The 23,086-nt window shown below is 37.7% G+C and overlaps 1 protein-coding gene across 3 annotated transcripts; it reads right to left on the reverse strand.

Moving 5' to 3' along the window:
- Positions 1 to 543: 543 nt before the first annotated feature.
- On the reverse strand, positions 544 to 22,123 carry THUMPD3 (THUMP domain 3 tRNA guanosine methyltransferase). Of its 3 annotated transcripts, none has more exons than XM_079795109.1 (10): positions 22,073 to 22,123; positions 20,294 to 20,569; positions 18,502 to 18,579; positions 12,031 to 12,504; positions 8,749 to 8,879; positions 6,437 to 6,506; positions 5,015 to 5,130; positions 2,929 to 3,039; positions 1,785 to 1,908; positions 544 to 1,463 (listed from the first exon to the last, which is right to left on the reverse strand). In XM_079795109.1, the coding sequence occupies exons 2-10, from the start codon at positions 20,546 to 20,548 to the stop codon at positions 1,302 to 1,304; spliced, it is 1,521 nt and encodes a 506-aa protein (XP_079651235.1). In that variant the 5' UTR covers positions 20,549 to 20,569; positions 22,073 to 22,123; the 3' UTR covers positions 544 to 1,301. The 3 variants fall into 3 exon arrangements, with proteins under 3 accessions (XP_079651235.1, XP_079651234.1, XP_079651236.1); XM_079795108.1 differs by lacking the exon at positions 22,073 to 22,123 and adding an exon at positions 21,275 to 22,027; XM_079795110.1 differs by lacking the exons at positions 20,294 to 20,569; positions 22,073 to 22,123 and adding an exon at positions 21,275 to 22,027.
- Between the last annotated feature and the right edge of the window lie 963 nt (positions 22,124 to 23,086).

Consider the following 23,086-nt stretch of genomic DNA (forward strand, 5'->3'; position numbering starts at 1 on the left):
TCATCAAATATTAAATGTCCACTCTGGAAGTTCCTGTACCCAATATTTGGTAAACAGTGGTGTACATGGATGTGATCCTTATACTTTCCATTTCTGTGGGCTATACTGACCCAGAGAGGTTTAAATGGTTTCTTTTATCTGAGGTGAAAAGTTGTTTTATGTTGATCCCATAATACAACTACATTATGATGGCACTCATTCTCAAGTGTGAGGTAGTATATCAGCGAGAAAACCAGACTAGGAATGTTGGCTGTGCTACTAATTTGAACTCTGTTCTTTCAAAGTAGTCCTTTTATTTGAAATGTAAGACATCAAAAGTAATATTAGTACTATTATATTACTAATAAGGCATTGAAAATCTAACTACAAAATAAACTCTGAATACTATAAAGAATTCCACATAAAGCCCCAAGTACTCTGTCCCAGGGAAGCACTGTTTTCACAAGGACTTAATAGTGTCGAGGTAATTTCATTTCCTACTCTCTTTGCAGCTGAAAAAGCATCTAAATATGAATAGTGACCCAAGAGAAAACAACAAAGAACTCAGGTGAAGTTTTTAATTCAAAGATAAATCAGTCCTTTTAAGAAACCAAAAATATTTTGACAGGTTTATGTTTGACTTTGAAAAGCAATACCACTTGTGTACTGAAAAATAAAATCTTTAAATTTGACTTGTTGGTCCCATTCTTCATCTAGTGTATTTGCTACTATTTACAAATAAAAATGTGTCTTTGTAATTCCTTTGCTAAATTCTAGTCCTCTATGTATTAACCTGAATAACAACATGCATATTTTAATTTTTAAGGCAGATGGTAAACTTTTCTGTAGGTCTTGTGAGATTTCATCTCATCATGGGGCAAACACTATTTCACAAAATGTAATACATTTTTTAAGGTTGACATAAAGAGAACTTGAGCAACTAAATAGCAAAAGTACATAGGCAGTATCTATGTTGCCTAAGATGCTATGATTATGTTCTCTGTTTTTCCATTTGGCCAGGGTGGCTACAATGGACAACAGGAACTGGTACAAAGCCTGAAAATAAAATATAAACCCAAATCTCAAGAGCATTTTAGGAAAAGTACCAATTGCCCAGCTACCTCTTCACAACAGCTGCAAAGGAAGAAATGTTCTCTCATAGGACTTTCAATTCCATGACATTATATTCACATCTGCTAACCCGGGTGAAGAGCTTTAGACCAACTTAAACAGCAAACTGTACTTTTGTTAATACTAAATACTATTTTTCTCTTAAAGCAAGATGATTCTGGCATTTCCAGTGTCAGGAAGCACAAATACTATTAATCATTCTTTGCACTTAGAAGTTCCTCTTTATCTTGTCCTGAAGGATGAACAAAAGGTTGAGGTGTACGGTTCAGAAGGTAAACTGCAGCATGAAGGCCACCTATGTTCACCCAAACAGTGTGCACTTTGCGCCATACATGTTCCATTCCAGATAATGCCTGTGTACACACAAAAGGCATAAAAGTAATTAGCTTCAATGACTTGCCTGCTTCTAAACCAGGGGTGGGGAACTTTTTTTTTTGCCAAGGGCATTTGGGTATTTCTATCATTTGCAGTCCATACAAAATTACCAACTTTAAAATTAGCCTGCTATATTTGGTCAAACATTTAACTCGCCACCAAATGATTTTGTGGGCCTGTTGTAGACCAACCAGGAGTCTTAGGTGCCAATAAGAAACATTGGGGAAAGGGAACAGAAATCCTGCTCAAACTAATATCCCCGGGTCTTCCGGCTGAGTTTTTGAGATATTGCACTGTACCTTGGTAAAGCATTTCTTGTCCTGAGTAAGTAGTGCAGCTCTGCCTGTCCCTGGTTTACAGATACGGCTCATCTCCCATAGGCAAGCTGGGTAAAGGTTCCAGTTTCTTTTCTTAGAGCCCATCCTATAAAAGAAGGCCCAGTGAGTCAAACATGCAAAAAATATCTAAGACTTGAGAAGTTATTAACTCATGGCAGCCCTAGCTTGTTTGGCTCAATGGGTAGAGCATCAGCCTGCAGACTGAAGAGTACTGATTCCAGTCAAAGGCAAGTATTGGTTGTGGCTTGATCCCTGGCCCTGGTCAGGGCGCATGTGGGAGGAACCAATCAATGTGTCTCATCAATGTTTGTCTCCCCCTCCTTCCCACTCTCTAAAAAAATGAATGGAAAAATATCCTTGGGTAAGAATTAACAGAAAAACTCATTGCAGTAAGATCCTGAGGTATGAAAAACAGTTGCCATTTAGAAGCTAGAGCATTATATGTTAATGAAATGAGCAATCAGACCTAAAATTGCATAGAATTTTGAATCAGTTTACAGAAAAGAACTCTGAGAACTGTAAGCATATAAACCGTCCTCTTAATGAGCATGAGCAGTCAATTGTAGGAACTAAATCAGTGATTAAAAATAATTTATACTGAGAAATAGAACTGAGTTTTCCTCAACCTTTTTGAATTATGTAATTCAACAATGGTCTAGAAAGAGGATGAACTTCCTGTGATGGTCAGGATTAAAATGTAATACATTCCTCAGTTTTCAGAAGAGAAAAAAAGGGTGAATCTAATAACCTATATAATGAAAGGATAATATGCAAATTGTGCTGGCCAACTGCCTTCGGCTCCTCCCCCTGATTGGCCCCACCCCCAATTGCCCCCACCCCACCCCAATCAGGCGGGGCAGCTGGCCAACCGCCTCTGCGCCCCCCCCCCCCGCACAGCCCAGCCCAATTGGGGTGGGCCATCGGTACCCCATCTGTGCACGAATAGTCTTGTTATAATGCTTAAGTGAAAATTGCTCTGCTGACAGTCTGCTAAAAGGAACAAAAGATTTTTACATAAATTCAGAAAATACAACAGGTTTAGAAGACACATGGGTATTAGTATAACAAGTGAAAGTAAAACTCAGATTTTAAAAAACGGTCCCACCTTTTTCCAAAAGGCATGTCTGTTACAATAATGTCCACAGAGCCAGTTCTCAATGGCAGATTGCAGATGTCCCACTGAATAGCATCTATGGGCAAGCCCCAGGACAATTTGCTGTGGGTACAAAGGAAAGGTGCTTCAACATATTCTGAAGAATGAAATTTAAAATTTTTTTCTGAAGAGACTGCTATGAAGTATAAAATACTACTAAAATATCAATTGATATTGACAATATCAATAATCAAAAATTTAAAAGTAGAATGTAGAAGTATAAGTTTATAAAATAAAACCAAATTTATAAGAATGACCAAGTGATTTTTCATGGTTAGGTTAGCATGCAAAAGATTACATCTGCTTCATTTACGATTTAAGAAAAAGGATTAAGGGGAAAAACAAGATTGCAACACAACTGTAACAGACAACTATGAAAACTTGCAACAGTAAATTATGTAACTGATGATGTAAAACACAGATAAAATAGACACTGGATCAACGCTAAAGAGGGAAAAAAAGTGAGGTGACATATCTGAAAGATAAAGTTTGATAAATCTACATAGTAATAACAGGAGACCTAAAAGCAGATATGTAAAATTAGTGAATATAGAGGTACTTTAAGATTAAAAAACAAGTATTTGTATCATACTATTAAATAAGAAGCAAAGAAAGGTAAGATAAAAAAAATAGAGGATAGGGCCTGGCCGGGTGGTTTAATTGGTGCAGGGGTGGGGAAACTTTTTGCCGAGGGCCATTTGAATATAACATCATTAGCTTAATATAATTCACTTAATATAAATTTGTGTTGCTATGAAAAAAGTTCCCAGATTCATTGAATTTTGAGTCCCACCTTCGGTTGGTTGCCTTGGCAGGGCCAGACCAAATGATGTTGCAGGCCACCGGCTGGATGTTCCCCACCCCTGGGTGAGAGCATCATCCCAATATGCCAAGGTTTCGGGTTTTTTGATCCCCATTCAGGGCACATACAAGAATCAGCCAATGAATGCATAAATAAGTGGGACAAAAAATCGATGTTTCTCTCTATCCCCCTCCCTCTTTGTCATATATTAATATAGATGACAAAAGATAATAATAATAGCATGATTTAAATCCCATTAAGGCAAAGCTACTGGTTTAAGAAATAAAATACAACAGGAAAACAAAATATGAGCATAAATGAAGGGTTATACTATTGATATATAATAAAGAAGAATTTAAGAACAATCATGATATAATGGGGGGGAGTGAGAAACATTGAAAAAAAAAAGGTTTTACAATCACAAGCACCAATAACTGCAACAAAATAAAAAAAAATATTAAAAATCTAGGTAAGAAGTCTAGCTGGTGTGGTTCAGTGGTTGAGCATCAACCCAGGAAACAAGAGGTTGCTGGTTTGATTCCTGGTCAGAGTACATGCCTGGGTTGATGGCTCAATCCCTAGTAGGGGGTGTGCAGAAGGCAGCCAATCGATGATGTTCCTCACATTATCAATGTTTTGATCTCTAACCCTCTTCCTTCCTCTAATAATCAATAAAAACATCTTTTAAAAAATCTAGGTAAGAAATAGTACAGGTGAAACAGACAAAAAGTGAAGGTATAGAGGGTCTAAAAAAACAAGAAAATGTTCAGAAAATAGAAAAATAAGAATCAACCAATGAATGCGTAAATAAGTGGAACAACAAATTGACATTTCTTTCCCTCTTTAAAATCAATAAAAAAACAATTGTTTAAAATTTAAATGGAGTCTCGATATGCTTGTTTTGGTTAAATCATGTCACAATACACTGGGGGTATTAATCATATAAAGTCAATATCTAAGTATTAGAGATGCTATAGAAACTTTAAAAAGTTTACCCTTCTTTGCCCTGGCCAGTGTGGCTCAGTTGTTTGGAGCACTGGCATGTATAGGTTGTGGGTTTGATTCCCAGTCATCAAGGCACATACCTAGATTGTGAGTTTGATCCCCCTTTGGGGCACATAAAGAAAGCAACCACTCTATGTTCTCTCACACATCAATGTTTTTTCCCCCCTCTCTCCCCTTCCCCTCTAAAAATCAGTAAGTGTATTCTTGGGTGAGGATTGAAAAAAAATTTACCCTTCTTTAATTTGGCTCTTGGTCAGTAAAGATGAAATGTTATTTGCTGTTCTATTCACAGCCAATGGATTATTATCACCAGCAATATGAAAGCAGTTAGACCATTCAGTAGCCCCCTAAAAGACAAGAGTATATATTGAAACAGAAGTCACAACTGCAAAAAATGATCAAAGAAAAAAATCATTTCAATTGTCAACAAATAAGACATCCAATCCAATAGTCAAGTGCTTTTCTAAAGTGGCAAAACCCTGCATGTTGTCAACTTTGCTATACCCCCTGTTTGAAATGTCCTCCTATTCTTTCTCTGCTTGCTGAACTCCTACTCATCTTTCAAGACCTAGCTGTGTGCATAAACCCTAACTCTCCAAGCTGCCTCATTTGCCCCTCCCCAGAGTACTTTGTACATGTCTGTCACTGCACTGTGCTGTTTTAAATTATTTCTATGCCTGTCTGACTCTCAACAAATCTGAGAACTCAGGTCCAGTATTTTATTCAGTCCTTCACACAGCAGTATCTGGCACACTATAGTAGGCATTACAGAGCTTAATTACAAATGTAGTTTGAAAAAACAACCAAATCAAACTGACTAACCTATATCCTTTTGTGATTATAAGATTTTGCATAATCTGATATATTAGAATATTTGAGAATTTCAAAATACAATGTAATCTCCATTATATATAGGCTTTTGAATGATAACCACCATATCCCTGAAAGGATTTTGCAATTTTAGGTAAAAAACATGTCAGCACAATGTAAATACCTAGCCGCTACATATTTATGGAATAAGGTGGCATACTCCCCTAGGCCTGAACAATGTTCTGTGCAGAGTAATAGGTTTCTGACATGAAGGCAGGGGAAGTTCTGCCCTCTGTTTAGGGATGAGTAACAAACACCTCTTTCTTTGTAAATGGTAATATCCCCTCATCCATGAACACAGTGCTTCACAGCTTTTTCTTTTGCCCAGACACTTGAGAGTGATGTAGAGGGGTGATATACAGGGGATATAAAAGAGACCTAAAGTTTGATGAAAGCCTCTCAGGTGACTCTGATTCCCCAAAATTCATTTTTTTCTTCAATACCTATTTAGATTTCTAGTCTCTAAAAGATTTAGGTTTTGTAATACTTCCAGTTTTAAGGGGAGTATTCTTAATCAAGTATTTTATACTTTGGCGAACAAATCTAGATACATAACTTGTCAAATCATTTGATAATTTCATTCATTTTGATCATATGTCAGCTTAGGTTTTTCTAAATTTACATTCTCATGTCTATCCTTACATGAAAGTGCTTCAAACTTTTTATATTTTTTTTTTTTGGAGGGAAAGAAGCCTTTGATTTCATTATGTCTTATATGCTCATTGGTTCTAGAACATTCTGAATGTAACTTTTGCTTATTAAAAGCTAAAGAAAAGTTATTACCTCTATTGGTATTGCCCCTGTTCCACACATTGGATCAACTATTATATCAGAAGGTTGAGGAGAACAGAGCCTAGAGAAAAGAAAACAACCTATGTGAAGAGACTTCAGCCAACAGCTGAAGCTACCACGGTGACTATTTCTGAAGCTATAACATCAAGGACCTATTATATTAGCATGAAGAAACACCAATCAATATTCATTTAAAAAATCAATCTATAATTACATGTTGACTCTATATCTTAGCGGTTAAAAAAGAAAGCATTACATATAACTAAAAGTATCCTTTTACTATTACCCAAAATCCCATTTCATTATAGATGAAACTTAGTCTCTAGATCTTTTAATATACATGTATGCCTTTAGAGAAAACATTATTTTGCATATAAACCTATATTGGTACATTATAAAACAAGCCCAAAAATGTTTCAAATAGAAGTGGCAATTAGACATTCAGTATTCCTTTCTTTATAAATTTTAAAGATAATAATTTTGCTATAAAAATATTTGCTTTACTATGAGTACTTAGTACAGTAATTCCTCACTTGATGTCATTGATAGGTTCTGCAACTTTAAGTGAAATGACATGTAAAGGAACCAATTTTATCATAGGCTAATGGATATAAACAAGAGTTAAGTTCCTACACCATCTCTGGCATCTCATCAATGCTATAAGGAACAATGTTATTTGAGCACCTGCTGTATTTGCTAGGCTTGGATTTAACTCTTTGCAGGCATCATCTCATTTAATCCTTTTAATAACCCTATGAGCTAGGTCGCTATACTATTCTAATTTTGCAGATAAACTGATGCAAAACCTGTCCATAGACACAAAACTTACAGGTGACAGAGTCAGGATTAGAAACATTACTGTTAGTGGTTAAATGTTACCCCCTCTCTGAAGCACCCCCTCCTCAGACAGGTCTTTAGGTTTCTCCTTTTGTCCTGCTAATCTTTCCACATTCTATTATGGTATTTTTACATGTAAGGTAATTATTGGAGAAAACACTGGATTCTTGTTTTAACACCTGTCCAGCTCTACCTCCCTGTTCCTGCCCCTCCACACATGGCAACAGAATTGTTAGCAACCCTCTATTCCCAGCCATTGCTGCCAGGGTCTGGGTGAACACTTGACCAAGACTATGTCAATCAGATTCTCTCTTCCAAGAATTTGGAATAAAGAACTAGAAGCCCCAGGCAATAGGGAGTTGGTCGTTTGAAAATGCGAATACATAACTGTGGATGACGGGCAGCCATTTACACACATGAACAGAGAAAAGAGCACACAAATCCCTGGGAGAGACAAAAGTTACTGTCTAGGTAGTGCTCCAAGATCTGGTTCCTATTCTTCTTGAAACATGGCTTTCAGTTTTCCTGTGGATTCCCCAAGACTTCTCAGTATTTTTCCATTAAATCCCCTTCCCACACCATCAACACTTTTAAATCTTAAACTAGCTTACTTAGGTTTCTAATCATTGCACCCAAAATAACTATTCATATCCCTGGCTCCTACACCACAATGCCTGGCAGTAGATAATAAATGTCTGTTAAATAAATGAAGACTTGATCAAATGTCTCCAGTTTTCTATTATTGTCATCGAATTGATAGGCTCTAACTGTGTTTGAACTGTGACTCCATGGATGAGCAGGTAAAAGAGGACTGCCAGGATATGCCAGACACTGCATATAACAGGTATTTTGCATATGTTTCTGCATCTATTCCTCACTAATAATAACTGAAGACTCACAGCAAACCCGTTTTTCACTCTAAAAAATAGAAACGTAGAGAAGACAACCTGTCTGAGTGGTGGAAAGAAGCACCCAATAAAAAAGGGAACAGGCTGGGTCTTACATTTGGGAAAGTGGAAAATTCCAGGATAATTCCTAGGTTGCAGTGGTTATAAAATTTAAAAATATAAGTAAAAGCTCTCTGTGTTCATTTACACATTACACATTTTTTAAAAATCTCTGCTTTCATCTGCTTCACTGACAGAAATGAAAAAAAGTAAAATTTTCTCTATTTCCCAACATACAGTATATTTTTTCTAAACAATGTGGCAATGCTAGTCAAGAGGTAGATGAAAACTATCTTCCCATTTTAAAATCAATAAAACTGATGTAGTAATTAAGTGATATTTTCAGGATCCTAAAGAATCAACACTGGACACAAGAGAAAGAAACAGATCATCAGCTTTTTATCCTATTCTTTATCCACGAAATCCCCACACAGTACCTCACAAGAAATTCAAGTGTTTTGAAGGGAAACCTGAAACCAAATTGCCACTTTAAGCTAGATGGTAAACCCATTCTCTTACCTGAGCATCCCATAAGCAAGAGTAGATCTTAGAGTTGTAGGTCCAAAATGTGTGATATTTCTTCGGTGGAGGCTCTCTTCTGTCAATGCGATTCCCACAATGACTTCATTATCATGGATATTCAAAAGCACCTAAAATAAAGCAAGATAAAATAAAATAGTTTTAGAATTGTTCAAACTGCACTTATTACTAGGATTTTTAAATTTTAGGCTTTATTAAATTTTTTACTTTATTGTTGAGGTATACTTTACATAAAGTACACAAATCTTAAGTATGTAGCGCAGTGAATTTTTACCTATGTGTACACTGTAACTGCCACTCAGATAAAGATATACAGTATTTCCAGCACACCAGAATGCTCCCCTTTGCCCTTCCCAGTAATTATTAATCTAACTACTACTACTATATATTAGTTTTATCTTGTTTTGAACTTCATATAAATGAAATAATATAATATATATATATATAACTTTTAAATTTTAACATCTATTTTATTCATTTCCTGTATTTGTAAGTTGGTTATAACCATGTCCCCTTCATTTTTATAATATAAACATATTTTGAATGTCTATGGGTTTCTTAATATACATTTTTTAAAAATATTTTTTTATTGATTTCAGAGAGGAAAGAAGAGGGAGAGAGATAGAAACATGAATGATAAGAATCATTGATCGGCTGCCTCCTGCACGCCCCCTACAGGGGATCGAGCCCACAACCCGGGCATGTGCCCTGACTGGGAATCAAACTGTGACCTCATGGTTCATAGGGTGATGCTCAACCACTGAGCCACACAGGTAGAGAGCCTTAATATACATTTAAAAAATTTTAACTTTTAAGTAATTGTTAATACAACTGCTTTATCACCTATTATTTTCTAACTTAATGTTTTTTAAAATTTGACTCCATGTCTGTGAAATGTTTTCTGTCCTATAGTTTTTCTAACATAATCCTATCTAATAAAGAGGGAATATGCAAATTGACCATCACACCTTCACAAAATGGATGCACCCACAGGGATGAGTTCCCGTAACAAGCCTTAAGGAGCAATCAGCAGGGACCTGAGGCTGCGTGGCACTGGGCAGGGGCAGGGGACCTGAGGCCGTACCCCCCGCCCAGCGGGGCTTGACAGGGGACCTGAGGCTGTGTTCCCTGCCCCGGCACTGGGCCAGGCGACCTGAGGCCACGCCCCCCACCCAGTGGGGCTTGATGGGGTTTGGGCCGGCCAGGTCTGGATCTCGCCCAATGGGGGTGGGGCCAGCTGGGTCTGGGTTTCATGAGATTTTGAGGTGCCGCGGGTGGGCGGGGACTTGACTCTGGGTCCCACAGCACATGCCAGACTCTGACAGGAGGAAGATTTTCATATACATTTTACTAATTTTCTTTGATCTCTGCAACTTCTATTATAGAGAAAGGGCAAATAGCAATATTAAAATATTTCCTTTAATTAATTCCCTTTTAATGTGCATGAATTTTGTGCACCGGGTCACTAAATATAAACTATTAAAACAAAAATAAAATGTCTCATCATGATCTTAGCAGCAGCAGCTGACACTTATCTAGCCATAGGCAAGCCAGTGTTCTACACACTTTACATTTATGATCTCATTTCAAATTTACACCATCTGAGCTAGCTACTATATTATCCTCCTTGTTTTAGATGAGGAAATTGAGGCACAAAGATGTCAGCTTATTTGCCCAAAGTCATACTGCTGGTAAATTAGGATCTGAACCCAGGTAGTATGGCTCTAGTATCTGTCCTCTGAGCCTCCTTGCTAACTTTTGGACATTAGTGTTCTAGTTAGCCTCTTTCTTCTTATGAGGAAAAAAAGGAATGGGGAATTATTGTTCTGATTTGATATGCAATAAAATAAAAAGTTACAGAGAGAATAAGTAGCTTGCCCCAGATTCAAGTGTCCCAAAAGCAACAGAAAATGACTTTTTGGTAAAAACATCAGCTGCTAGGGACCTTTTAAGCTGTTAGAGATTTAAAAACAATTTAGTATGGTTCACATGTGAATCACCCATGTAATAGAAGATTGAGACTAAGGAGAGTAAGCATGTTAAAATGAGATATCTGGGTTTGAGAATCTAGCAGAATTTAAGCAATAGGAGAGCTGGCTCTAGGATGAGTATTAACAATGATGTCCTGATTTTAGGAGATCCGAGGTTTGTTTTAAAAATGTACTCCAGCCCGGTCATTGTCCCGTGCACCTAGAGGTCGCTGTTCGGATAGTGGGCACAATCCCCAGTAGGGGGCGTGCAAGAGGCAGCCAATTGATGTTTCTCTATCATCAATGTTTCTATCTCTCCCTCTCCCCTACTATCTCTAAAAAAATAATCAATTGATCCCCAGAATATGTTGTCAGTTTGGCTGAAATAAACTTATAAAAATTCTCTAGCCCTAACCAGTTTGGCTCAGTGGATAGAGCGTCAGCCTGCAGACTGAAAGGTCCCGGGTTCGATTCCGGTCAAGGGCATGTACCTTGGTTGTGGGCACATCCCGTGGGAGGTGTGCAGGAGGCAGGTGATCAATGTTTCTCTCTCATCGATGTTTCTGACTCTCTCTCCCTCTCCCTTCCTCTCTGTAAAAATCAATAAAATATATTTAAAAAATAAATAAATAAAAATAAAAATTCTCTAGCCCTGGCCAGTGTGGCTCAGTTGGTTGGAGCATCGTCCTGTACACCAAAAGGTGGCAGGTTTGATTCCTGGAAAGGGCACATACCCAAGTTGTGGGCTCAACCCCTGGTGGGGGTTTGTGCAGCAGCAATTGCTTGATGTTCCTTTGTCCTTCTTTCCCTTTCTCTCCCTTCCTCTCTCTAGAATCAATAAAGAAAAAATATATTAAAAAATTTTTTTCTCTAAAACGAAGATACTCTAGTTGAATTTTATAATCTGAAAGTCCATGTAATGTTGTACAAAGTACTAGATTAGAAATTAGAACACTCAAGTCTTAATAGTTCTCATCTATTGACCTCATAGTATATACCAGGTATTACACCAAACACTTAAAATGTATTATCTAATTTAACCTTGAGGACACACTTAGAGGTATATACTACTACTGGCTCTATTTGAAAACAGGCTGAGAGAATATTTTGTCCAGTTACACAGTACAAAATCTAAATTTGGATCTAGATCAGTCTCCATAGCCCATTCTCTTATTAGCTACACACTATTAGCTCTGTGGCCTGTTTAATCGTGCATAGATTAAGTTAGTCTGAAAATTCTACAAATCTATAATGGCATTCTTGAATCATCACAATCAGAGCCTGTACCTACCTCCACATCAAAGTTGGTCATGTCAGCCTTCCACTTAAAATAATCTTGAACAGCACCCCCAAAATCTCTTGCAGCCTCATTTGAGGAAAAGCAATGTTTCTCTCCTGCCCTGTTGCATGTGACTCTAAACTTGAGCACTTCGGGATCAGTGTCTTCTTTTAAGCTCTCATCAGTCTCATTTTTGCAAGATGCCAAAACATCACCTACTAATGTTGATATCTCTTCTTTGATGGCTGGCTTTTCATAGTAGTCTAAAATATGTGAATCTAAGGAATTATTAGACAACTCTTTTTTGACATCTCTCTCCTCTCTTTTGTCTCGTCCATTATCAATCTTCTCTTTACTTAAATTCTGATTTAACTTTTTGCGCTTTGTTTTTTTCTTCTTGAAACTGGTGTTAATTTTCCATACTTTTAAAGGGTCTGACCATGGAAGCTTCCCAGCCAATTCTTCAAAATCCTTTAGGACTTTTTCCTAGAAGGGACAGAGGATAAAATCCATTAATTTTTCACCACTTTAATTAGACAAATAAACTCCTACTCTGCCTGCAGATGACATTAATCATTATGTTAAGGGTGGTAGGGGTGCAAAACAAGAGTCAATAAAATAATGATTGTAATTGAGGAAATAAAAATCTCATTGAAAATTAAGACATATACAAATTAAATCACTAAAGAAGAATACAAGACAGACTAATAGATCGTAAGTTGAGCTTCAAGATTAAAATGTAAGCAATAAGAAACTATTAACAGTGGTTACCTCCAGAGAGGGGAAGTGGGTGGATGAAAGAAAAGGAGGGCAACCTACCTCTCTCTCACTAATTACCTTTTGAATTTTGTGCTGTGTATACCTACTAAATTTTTTTTGTTAATCCTCACCAAATCAAATCCATTGATTTTTTAGAGTGGGAGGGAAGGAAGGAGGGAGGGAGGGAAGGCTAGAGAAACATTGATGTGAGAGAGACACATTCATTGGATGCCTCCCACACTTGCCCCCGACCAGGGCGGGGGATCAAACCTATAACCCAAGTACATGCACTTGACCGGGAATTGAACTTGAGACCCTTCCATGTGAGGACTGATGCTCCAACCACCAAGACATACCAGCCAGGACCATTATTAACTATTTTTTAAAAGAAAAAAATTTATCTATGCAATTTCTAAATAGTATCTAAACTCATCTTTTGAAAGAGTAAATCTGATTGTGCCTCTCCCTTGCTTAGAGTCTGTCGATAGCTTCCCAATGTACATAAAAAAATCGAAATTCTTCAAGAAGCCCAACATAATCTCACTCCTGCCTACTTCTCATACATCACTTCAGGATCATTCTCTCCCTTACTTCCTCTGCTTGGAAGTGATTTGGTTCACATGGTCTCTGAACTGCTGGCTTTCTTCTCATTATTTAATAGCATTTCCTCTGAGAGACCTGCTCTACTAACATTAGTCCTCTCAAGTCTTCTCTTTCATTTTATTTTCTTTACAGAGCTTAGCATTATCTAAAGTTACTAGGTTTATATATTGTTCACTGTGAGAGTGAACCAGTGATCTTTTGTGTCAAAGAAAGGAGGTCGCTGCCATCTTAGGTCCCGCCATTTTGATATGACCTTCAGATTCTCAGGGGGCCACCATCTTAGGCTCCATCTTACCCCTCCCCTTCCTCTGAATTAGCCAATCCCACAATAATGGAAACCCGAGCTCTGAGCCCTGACCAATCAAGTCAGAACTCAGAGTGAAAGGCAGGGCAAACCCGCATCAGGAAATAAAACCCTGAAGGGATTTCCCATTTGGTGTGCTTTGCCCAAGATTTCCAACTGGCAGCAGGACCCTTCTGCAGGAGTAAATTTGCCTTGCCAATCCAGTTTCAGTATTTGTCTCATTCCTGCCACATCGTTGAGAGCATTTCTAACATTCACTACCAAAGTTCCTCCCATAAATAAGTGCAGGGTGGGAAGGACTTTACCTGTCTTGACCATTGCTATAAGCCACACACATAGAAAAGTGCTTGATATACAAAAGGTATTCAATAAATAGCTGTTGGATAACATGTGATTAAATGTTAAAATGGGTGGTACAGAGCTGTCTAATTCAGCAGCCATTAGTCATATGTAGCCAATACTTAAATGATTTAAAATTTAAAATTCAGTCACATTAGCCACATTTCACACACTGGTGGCCAGTGGCTATCATGTTGGACAGCATAGACAGAGAACATTTCCATTACAAAGCTCTACTGCAGAGTGCTGGTAGACAGTACTTGTCATAGAAGATCAAAGCAGAACGAAATCAATGCTGGCTGATGGAACTAAAACTTGAAATGGAAGTGAGTGAAAGCTTTGATACTACTTGAAACCTGATAAAATAATGGTAAATTTCAGGTTTGGCAGATCTAATTCCATTTACAAATAATTTTCCTATAAAGGGCATCTAGGTTTAACATGGTGGAATAATACTGGTACAGTCCCTTTCTTTCTTCAGAAACCATTGTAAAAGAAAAAACAACAGTAATACCAACTCTATCTTAATAGAATCTGCATGATATCCATAACCTTGAACCATAACATGGAAATTCTAACATAAGAATTCCCAAGTGCAGTGAAGGTCAAACAGGTACAGTAAGACATAGAGGAAGAATGGCTATAGATCTCAGATAAAGGGTAGACCAGTTTGCATAGTAGTAGCAAATAAACCCTTCTTGGGAACAGCAGGGAAGAAGTATGTGCACTGGACTCTGTACCAAGAAGAAGCAGGGGAAAGAAATGGAGACTGAACAAGGAACCTCAAAGACAAGTTCTATTCGCTGAAAGCAGTCCATTGTTAAGGCAGAATTGGGAACAGTACTCTATGTAGTAAATAAACCTGAAGCTGCTGATCTCTTTAGGCTAGGAAGAAGTAATAGTTAAAAGAAGTAATTTAATGGTGTGGAAATTTTATCTCGCCAGGCCAATGTGGCTCAGTGGTTGGGCATCGACCTATGAACCAGGAGGTCACAGTTCAATTCCAGGTCAGGGCATATGCCCGGGTTGTGGGCTCAGTCTCCAGCAGGCAGTGTGCAGGAGACAGCCAATCAATTATTCTCTCTCATCATTGATGTTCCTATCTCTCACTCCCTCTCCCTTCCTCTCTGAAATATAAATATATTTAAAAAAAATCATATCTCAGTAAAGCTATTTTTGTAAAAAAAGAAGAGAACTCATTCACCCACAGCCCTTTGTCAGAAGGAACTTCATAGTAAACCAGAGGGATTTCTTGCTGACCTGGTGTTAACAGTTTCTGGCTTCTCCCAGGAGAACCTCCTCTAAATAGCAGGTCCAAGAGGAACTCCCTCATTCAAAGATGAGCAATTATCAATGCTATCAGCATAAGGTTTACAGGAACATAAAAAGAAAAAAGGAGGAAAGGAACAGAAAAACAAATAGATTAAAACAAAAAACAACTACCAGAAAGACAATGCCAAAGAGCAGCTGAAAGCTATAATCAAACATATTGACATAGCATCAAAAAATGTAATGAGGCTATATGAGTACCTTTGAAAAAAAGAAGAGCTCAAGGCAGAGATAGACAAGCAGAAAGAGGGGATGAGCCACCAGAAGAAGAAACAGGAGCTTGTAGAGTTCAAAGAAAAATAACTCACAGATGCTAGCCTTTAAAAAAAAGTCTATAAATTCATGACATCATCTGAATACTTAAAAATACCCATTAAAATGCTTAAACTAACAGGCTTTTCATAAGACAAGGTAAAGTATAATGCTACAAAGAATAAAATTGATGGTCAACAGAATAAAAGCTAGAAGCAAATGTTTAAAAGCAATGTTTTACTGGCGCATGTTGCAACTAAAGTCCACAAAGTGAAGGGTTTAACAATTTTTCATGGTCACAAACAACAGAAGTTACCCATGCACAGATCTGAAAATCTACTTTAATACTTGCTGATCTTCACCAGCAACCTCTTTGGTACTTAACTTACAAAGCAACCCAGAAAAGCTGGCTCACATAGAACCATTACATAATATCAGATTTACCACCAATTAGAGATCAAAAACACCAAAATAATACAAACTCTAAGATGGAAAAAAACGCAGGAATTGAGAGAATACAGTCAAACCTCGTTTCTCGAGCATTTCTCATCTCTAACAATTTGGTTCTCGACTAAGTTGTTCTCAGAAAAAAATGATTTTACTGTTGACCAAAACTTCAGTTTTCGACCTAACAACCCTTTCATGTGGATACCTCAGCATGACAAAAAAGTCTTGCAGGCAATCCTTTTGTTTCCGGCGATTAGCAAAATTTTAAAACGTAAAAAGGCCATCAAGAGTGCTAATGTTGCTAAGGGTGTGAAAGTGCTCACAAAACAGCAATCTCAGGCAATTGAATAGGTAGAAAAACTGTTGTTGATTAGATAAAGGAAAAGCAGTTAGCCAGTGATAGCATTTTGGAGGCAGCAATATGTGAAAAATTCCTTTAAGGCTAGTAGGAAGGAGGTGGTTCGATAAATTTAAGAAGTGTTTGTTTATAGATTAAACAGTACATTAGGCTTGTACTGAATATAAGAAAGGTTGAAGCAGAGAATCATTTTGGGGTCTGGAATGGATTAATTCAATTTACATTATTTCTAATAGGAAAAAATGATTCCATTTTCAAACAAATTTTTTCTTGAACAGCCTTCTGGAATTAATTAAGTTTGAGAAACGAGGTTCCACTGTCTTAATAGGGCCCACCAAGTTAGAAGCAAGAATTTAAAAATTTTTTTTAAACTTCTAGTTTTTTAAATTCCTGCTAACATTTATTTGTGGCTATTAACATTTTGAAATACTTAGCGGCAAAAATGTTTAGTAGCCTGCCTATCGTTTACTTGTTTCACAGATAACGATTCAGTTGGCAATGACTATCAGAAGTCTAAAGTGATATTGATATAATACTAGTGTTGAAAGTTACATTTTTGATTATTACAACTTTTATCTATTTTCAATCTGAATTCTTTTAGGTTTGGTTTTAATTTTTTCTAGGCTGTGGGTTCATACCACTTTGGGGTTTTTTTGTGTATTTTTTTTTTTTTCAATTCTCACCCCAGGATATTTTTTTTATTGATTTTTAGAGAGAGAGGAAGGGAAAGAGAGAGAGAAAGAAAGAGAAACATCAATGTGAGAGAAACATTGTATCAATTGCCTCCCGCCCTGACCGGGAATCAAACCTGCAATCTTTGGTGTATGGGATGACACTCAAATTAACTGAGCCACCCAGCCAGGGCTGATTGGTTTTTGAATGATATTTTAGAAATCAACCTGTTGCCAATAAATAAAAATTAGAGAATTAAGCACCATATCATAGTTTTTAAAAACAGGTTATTTCTCATATAGGCAATAAAACTAATGGAAAAAAAGTTTTCAAGCCTTTGATTCTGGAAACCTGACCAAAAAGCAATGTGGAAAAATACTAAAGCCTTACTGAGGTCTATTTTCAACCTTCAGCTTAGGCAGCCTCTCAATATTTACGAATCAGATGCTAAATACAAGTTGGAGACAAAGCTGTTGTCCTAACAACTGAAGGATTATTTGGATAGTACTTTGGCTTTATTTCAAAAACTAAACTTAGAGAAAAAAGCCAGGCAAAAGCCCAATGGTGAGGGAACGTGTTATTTGTAGATGATACAAACTGTCACTTGCTCCTTGGTTCACAGGTGGGAAGCAATTCTATTTGAAACCATATATATCAGCAAAGCTAATCTAAGGTATATATCTTTTGTAACAAAATCAAACAAAAGAAAAGAAAGTCAAACAATTTATTTCTTATAAATTTTGATGTCTTCAATATTGATTTTTATATTTTCTTATTCTTTCATCTTTTAAAAAAATAAGGTATAATTGACACATACATTTTAGTTTTGGGTGTACAATATCTGTATATATTGAGAAATGATCATCATAGTGAGTCTAGTTAACATCTGCTACCATACACAGTTACAAAATATTTTTTCCTGTGATGAGAACTTTTAAGATCTACTCTTAGCAACTTGCAAATATGCTATATAGTAGTATTAACTATAGTTGCCATGTTTTAAATTGCATCCCAATTACTTATTTTATTCCTAGCAGTTTGTACCTTTTTGACCCCCTCCACTCATTTTGCCCATTCTCCACCTCCTCCAATACTGATTTTTAGAAACAATTTTTGGGCCCTGGCCAAACAGTCAGTTGGTTAGAATGCCATCCCAATACGCCAAGGTTGAGGGTTTGATCCCCAGTCAGGGCAATTACAAGAATCAGCCAATGATTCTTTCTCAAATCAATAAAAGTTTTAGAAACAACTTTTGGGATGGACTGTCAACAAATCTCTGGATTTTCTTGTAAAAACTTTCCCAGTATTCTATATGATAAAAGCAGCAGTAATGCTAAAGGATAGAATATGAAAATTAGAAATAATCTTTTGGGGGATGATGGCTGAATATCAGCTACCATGTTTGGTTGGGATAGCTCACCTTTGTTTCTTTGAACTGGAAATCTTTAAGCTCCTGAACAACCACAAATAAATTATCAACTGATCTCAGACGATGAACCTGGTGAGGAAAAAAATGTTAGAAACAAATTTCTGAGAAAGCTTTTGAATCACACAAACTATCGACATTTAAATATAAAAATGATGTACAAAGACTTTAAAGCACCTAATACAGCAATCCCTTCTCATCTGTGGTTTCAGTTATCTGTGGTCAACCACTGTCTGAAAATATTACATGGAAAATTCTAGAAATAAAGAATTCTTAAGTTTTAAATTGTACACTGTTCTGAGTAGCTTGATGAAATCTCATGCTGTCCCATCTAAGACATGAATCATCCCTTTGTCCAGTGTATCCAGAGTGTATATGCTAACCACCATTAGTCACTTAGTAGCCATGTCATGGTATAGTGCTTGTGTTCAAGTATCCATTATTTTACTTAAGAATGGCCCAGAAGTACAAGAGTGGTGATGCTAGCAATTTGAATATGCCCAAGAGAAGCAGTAAAGTGTTTCCTTTAAGTGAAAACATGAAAGTTCTTGACTGAATAAGGAAAAACTGTATGCTGAGGTTGCTAAAATATATGGCAAAAATTAGTCTTATATCCATGAAATCACCTAATTCATAAATTAAACTTTGTCATAAGTAGTAAAGTGTTTCCTTTAAGTGAAAACGTGAAAGTTCTTGACTGAATAAGGAAAAACTGTATGCTGAGGTTGCTAAAATATATGGCAAAAATCAGTCTTATATCCATGAAATCACCTAATTCATAAATTAAACTTTGTCATAAGTATGTATATGTAGGAAAAAACATAGTATATATAGGATTCTGGGGTTTTTGGAATGTCTCTCCATGGATTTGGAGTGGGGGTCTACTATGCCTATAATTTGTATTTAAATTTTTTTCCATTTCCCCAGTCTCCCATCTTTTTGGTTATCTAACATTTTCTATTTCTCTAAAGAAAAGGAAGGAGGACAGAAGAAAGAATAGAAGCTTAGTGTGTTATGCGAGCAACACAGGTTTGGGGAATAAGGGAAATACAAAGACAGTCAAGAGGAACTTTATCATATTTCTCATAGATCTCTGGGGTACACTGTATATTGGGGTTAAGAGCATAGGGCTTGAGCTCCAGTTCTATGATTACTAGCTGAGCAACCCTGGGCAGATTACTTATTATTAGGCCTAATGACTAATGAGGATAATAATGCCTATCTTCACAAAGCTATTGAGGTTATTAGCTAAAATACTGGATGGAAAATACCTGCTTACCAATTCATCCCACACATTTGGGGGTGTGGGGTTTCTACTATATGCTAGACACTAAGAGCTTGGGAGACTTAAAAAAAGAAAAAAAGACAATCCCTGTCCTCATGTTGCTTAAGTGGTGATGAGATATAGCTTAGCTGTTTTATTCTAATGCGATGGCAGTTTGCTGACCTTCACTTCTCACCTGCAGTGATTCCTAATTACTTTTGAGCAAGTATTTTTTTAATAGATTAAAAAAAAATCTCCTTTTATGCTTCACCCCCAAAATCTAAACTTCAGCTAGATGTTAAAGTAAATAAATTCAAAGATGTGTAGCAGATATCCAGAATTCCTTTAGGTACGTGAAATTCTTCTGGTGAATTCATCCTCAGGAAATATTAGGATCACTTCTAAAAATATAACAAACCTACCAGTCAAACTTATAAATCAGTACCCAATACAAAATACAATAGGCAATACCCATAAAATTATCTATTTAGAAAACTATTTTAAATATTGCTTCATTCAAACCTGAGCCAAACTTTCCACTGAAATGTCAAAATATATCTTGCCCCGATCTTTGCTGATTTTGCATGATGACCTCAATTTCTCTCTCACTTCATCTGCAGCTGCTTGCTCAAAACCAGTAGGTACAGTGGCTCCAATAGTGACTCGAAGATGCTCGGACTCATTTTTGGGGACACTTTCTGTCATGTGTATACCCCTCTGCTTCTCATGAAGGTTCACATGCAAAAGTTGGTTAGTGGCTTCTTGAACATCAGACATGTTGGCAGTGCTTCCAAGATTCTTCAAAAGCAGTACAGAAAAGAAAAAAATAACCTCCAAACATTACCACCTCATATATCAACTATAAGTAAAAACATCTGCTTTGGAGGGCTAGAAGAACAAGGCAACACAACTGATATAGCCATATTCACCTGAATCAGTACTCACTGAAGATAAAAGGAACGAATAACATGGGCATAGATGTAAAATACGTTATTAAATAAGCAATATAGATACTATGGAAAAAAAAGAAGAAAGACAAATAAAAGAATTTTCACAGCACACAATGTTTGGTTTGGGATCATCTATGTTGATAATAGCCACCTCATAACTACAATAGTTAACACTCCAAAAACAGAGGCACTAGAGCACATTCAAATACATTTCTGCATCTTGTCCTTTTTTAGACAGCAATTAAGAACATGGGAACTGGAAATTTCAGACATAGATTTGACTTCTTGCCCTCACCATTCATAGGTTGAATGACATAAAACACGTTTATTTTCCTATGCCTCAATTTCCTCATCTGCAAAATGGGAATTAAAGAATACCTTCCCTCTAGAGTTGTTGGGAGACTTAAGTGAGAATAGCATACTTCCAGGCCCATAATTAAAACTTGCTAATAGGATATCTATCTTCCTCCTGTGAAGAAGATAGTGATTCATGCGTTTAAAAATGATAAACTTAACTTTATTGATTACAAATATTTTAATGCCTATTACTGACCAGGCTCCGGAATCCATGACTAGGCATCAAGAGAGATCTGTGAAATATCTGAAATAGTAAACCAAATTCCCGGTACCTGAGCATGGGTGGGGTTGGGTTAGAGAGGTGGGAAGTGGAGGTCAATAGCTCTCACCAGATTTTTTAAGGTTTTGCAACCTAGAAGAAGGCACCGAGTACCTAAACTGTCCTTGTTCCGTACACGGTCAAGCGACAGTGTCTAACACTAATAAAAGTCAATTCCTGCCCTTAATGAGCTCACAATCACTGTGAATAAGAGCTCCAGCTTCTACAGAAGGAGGCTAGCACGGCCAGTGGTGGCTCTGGTTGAGCGCCAACCTATGAACCAGGAGGTCACATTTGTTCGGGTTGCCGCTCGATCCACGATCCATCGTGCAGGAGGCAGCTGATCAATGATTCTCTGTCATGGATGTTTCTATCTCTCCCTCCCTCTCCCTTTCTCTCTGAAATCTATTTTTAAAAAATTAAAAAGCTGATTGATTAAATAAATAAATGAGACCCAAGTCCGTAAAAGGACATATCCTGTCCAAGGTCAGAGGGCCAATCAGTGGCTCAGGCTGGAATGAAAACCGCGTCTCCGGACGCCCACCCGCAGGGCCCTCGTTACAGGAATCGCGAGAGGCGGTAAAGGACAAAAAAAGAGACAGCGAGAAGGGCTCCACAATGACACCAGGCTGAAGTCCGGCCCGGCATTACCCCAAGTATCAAGACCAAGGTCGCCCCGCCCTCCCAAGGGTTAGCGATTCCCCACCCAGCCACTCCCACCCGCCGCCCGTTTACCGGCCCGCAGCGCAGACCCTTCCGGCTCCCGCACGCCGCCGACTCAACGTGCTCAGGTCACGAAGCCGGAAGCCGACGCTCGACAACCCCGGAAACGGAAGTCAGGCGGCGCTGTCAAAGCGGCTCCGAGCTAGGGCGGGCGCCGGCGCCAGGTTGTGGAAAGAGGGACATGCGCATAAAGGTCTGTGCCCGGTGGCGGCTAATATGGAGTGTTCCATTCTTGCAATTGGGGACAGCATGGTCCGCACGCTGAACCTGTGGAACTGCGGGCCGCGTCGCGTCATGTAATGGCTAGCATTTATAGAGTGCTTATCCGTTCCAAGCATTGAGTAAGTGCTCACAGGCGTCATTTGTTCCGACAACTACCCGATGTGGCCGTTCCCGTTTTAAAGCAGGAGAAACTTCGTCTCAGAGAGGTTAAACTAAATGTCAGGCACAGCACTTTCCAGGCAGAGCTGGGATTTGAATTTGGATGATGTGACCAGAATTCTTGCTGTTAATATCTGAATTTGTGTTGCTCAAATAAGTCCTTGAGTTATATACAGTAGTCTTCCTCCGCCCGCCCCTCCTCCTACACCCGCACACTTACTCGTGGTTTTGTTTTCCACTGTTTTAGTTATCCTTGGCCGACGCTGGTCTGACAACATTATATTGAAAATTCCGGAAATAATAAGTTTTAAGTTGCACCCTTTTCTGAGTAGCAGCTTGTGCTATCCTGCCCCGACTTGCCCAGGATATGAAGCATTCCTTTGTCCAAGATATCCACACACTACATACAATCATGAGACATTTTGAGAGAGACCACATTCACATAATTTTTGTTACAGTATATTGTTATATATATATATATATATATATTAAAATATGTTTTTATTGATTTTAGAGAGAGAAAGGGAGAGAGAGGAACATTTATGAGAAAGATACATTGATCTTTTGCCTCTTGCACCCTCCCCTACTGGGGAGCGAGCCTGAAACCCTGGTATGTGCGCTGACTGGGTATGTGCCCTGACCTGG

This window comes from Cnephaeus nilssonii (assembly GCF_951640355.1).
Source record: "Cnephaeus nilssonii genome assembly, chromosome: 17".
In the NCBI taxonomy this organism is placed as follows: domain Eukaryota; kingdom Metazoa; phylum Chordata; class Mammalia; order Chiroptera; family Vespertilionidae; genus Cnephaeus; species Cnephaeus nilssonii.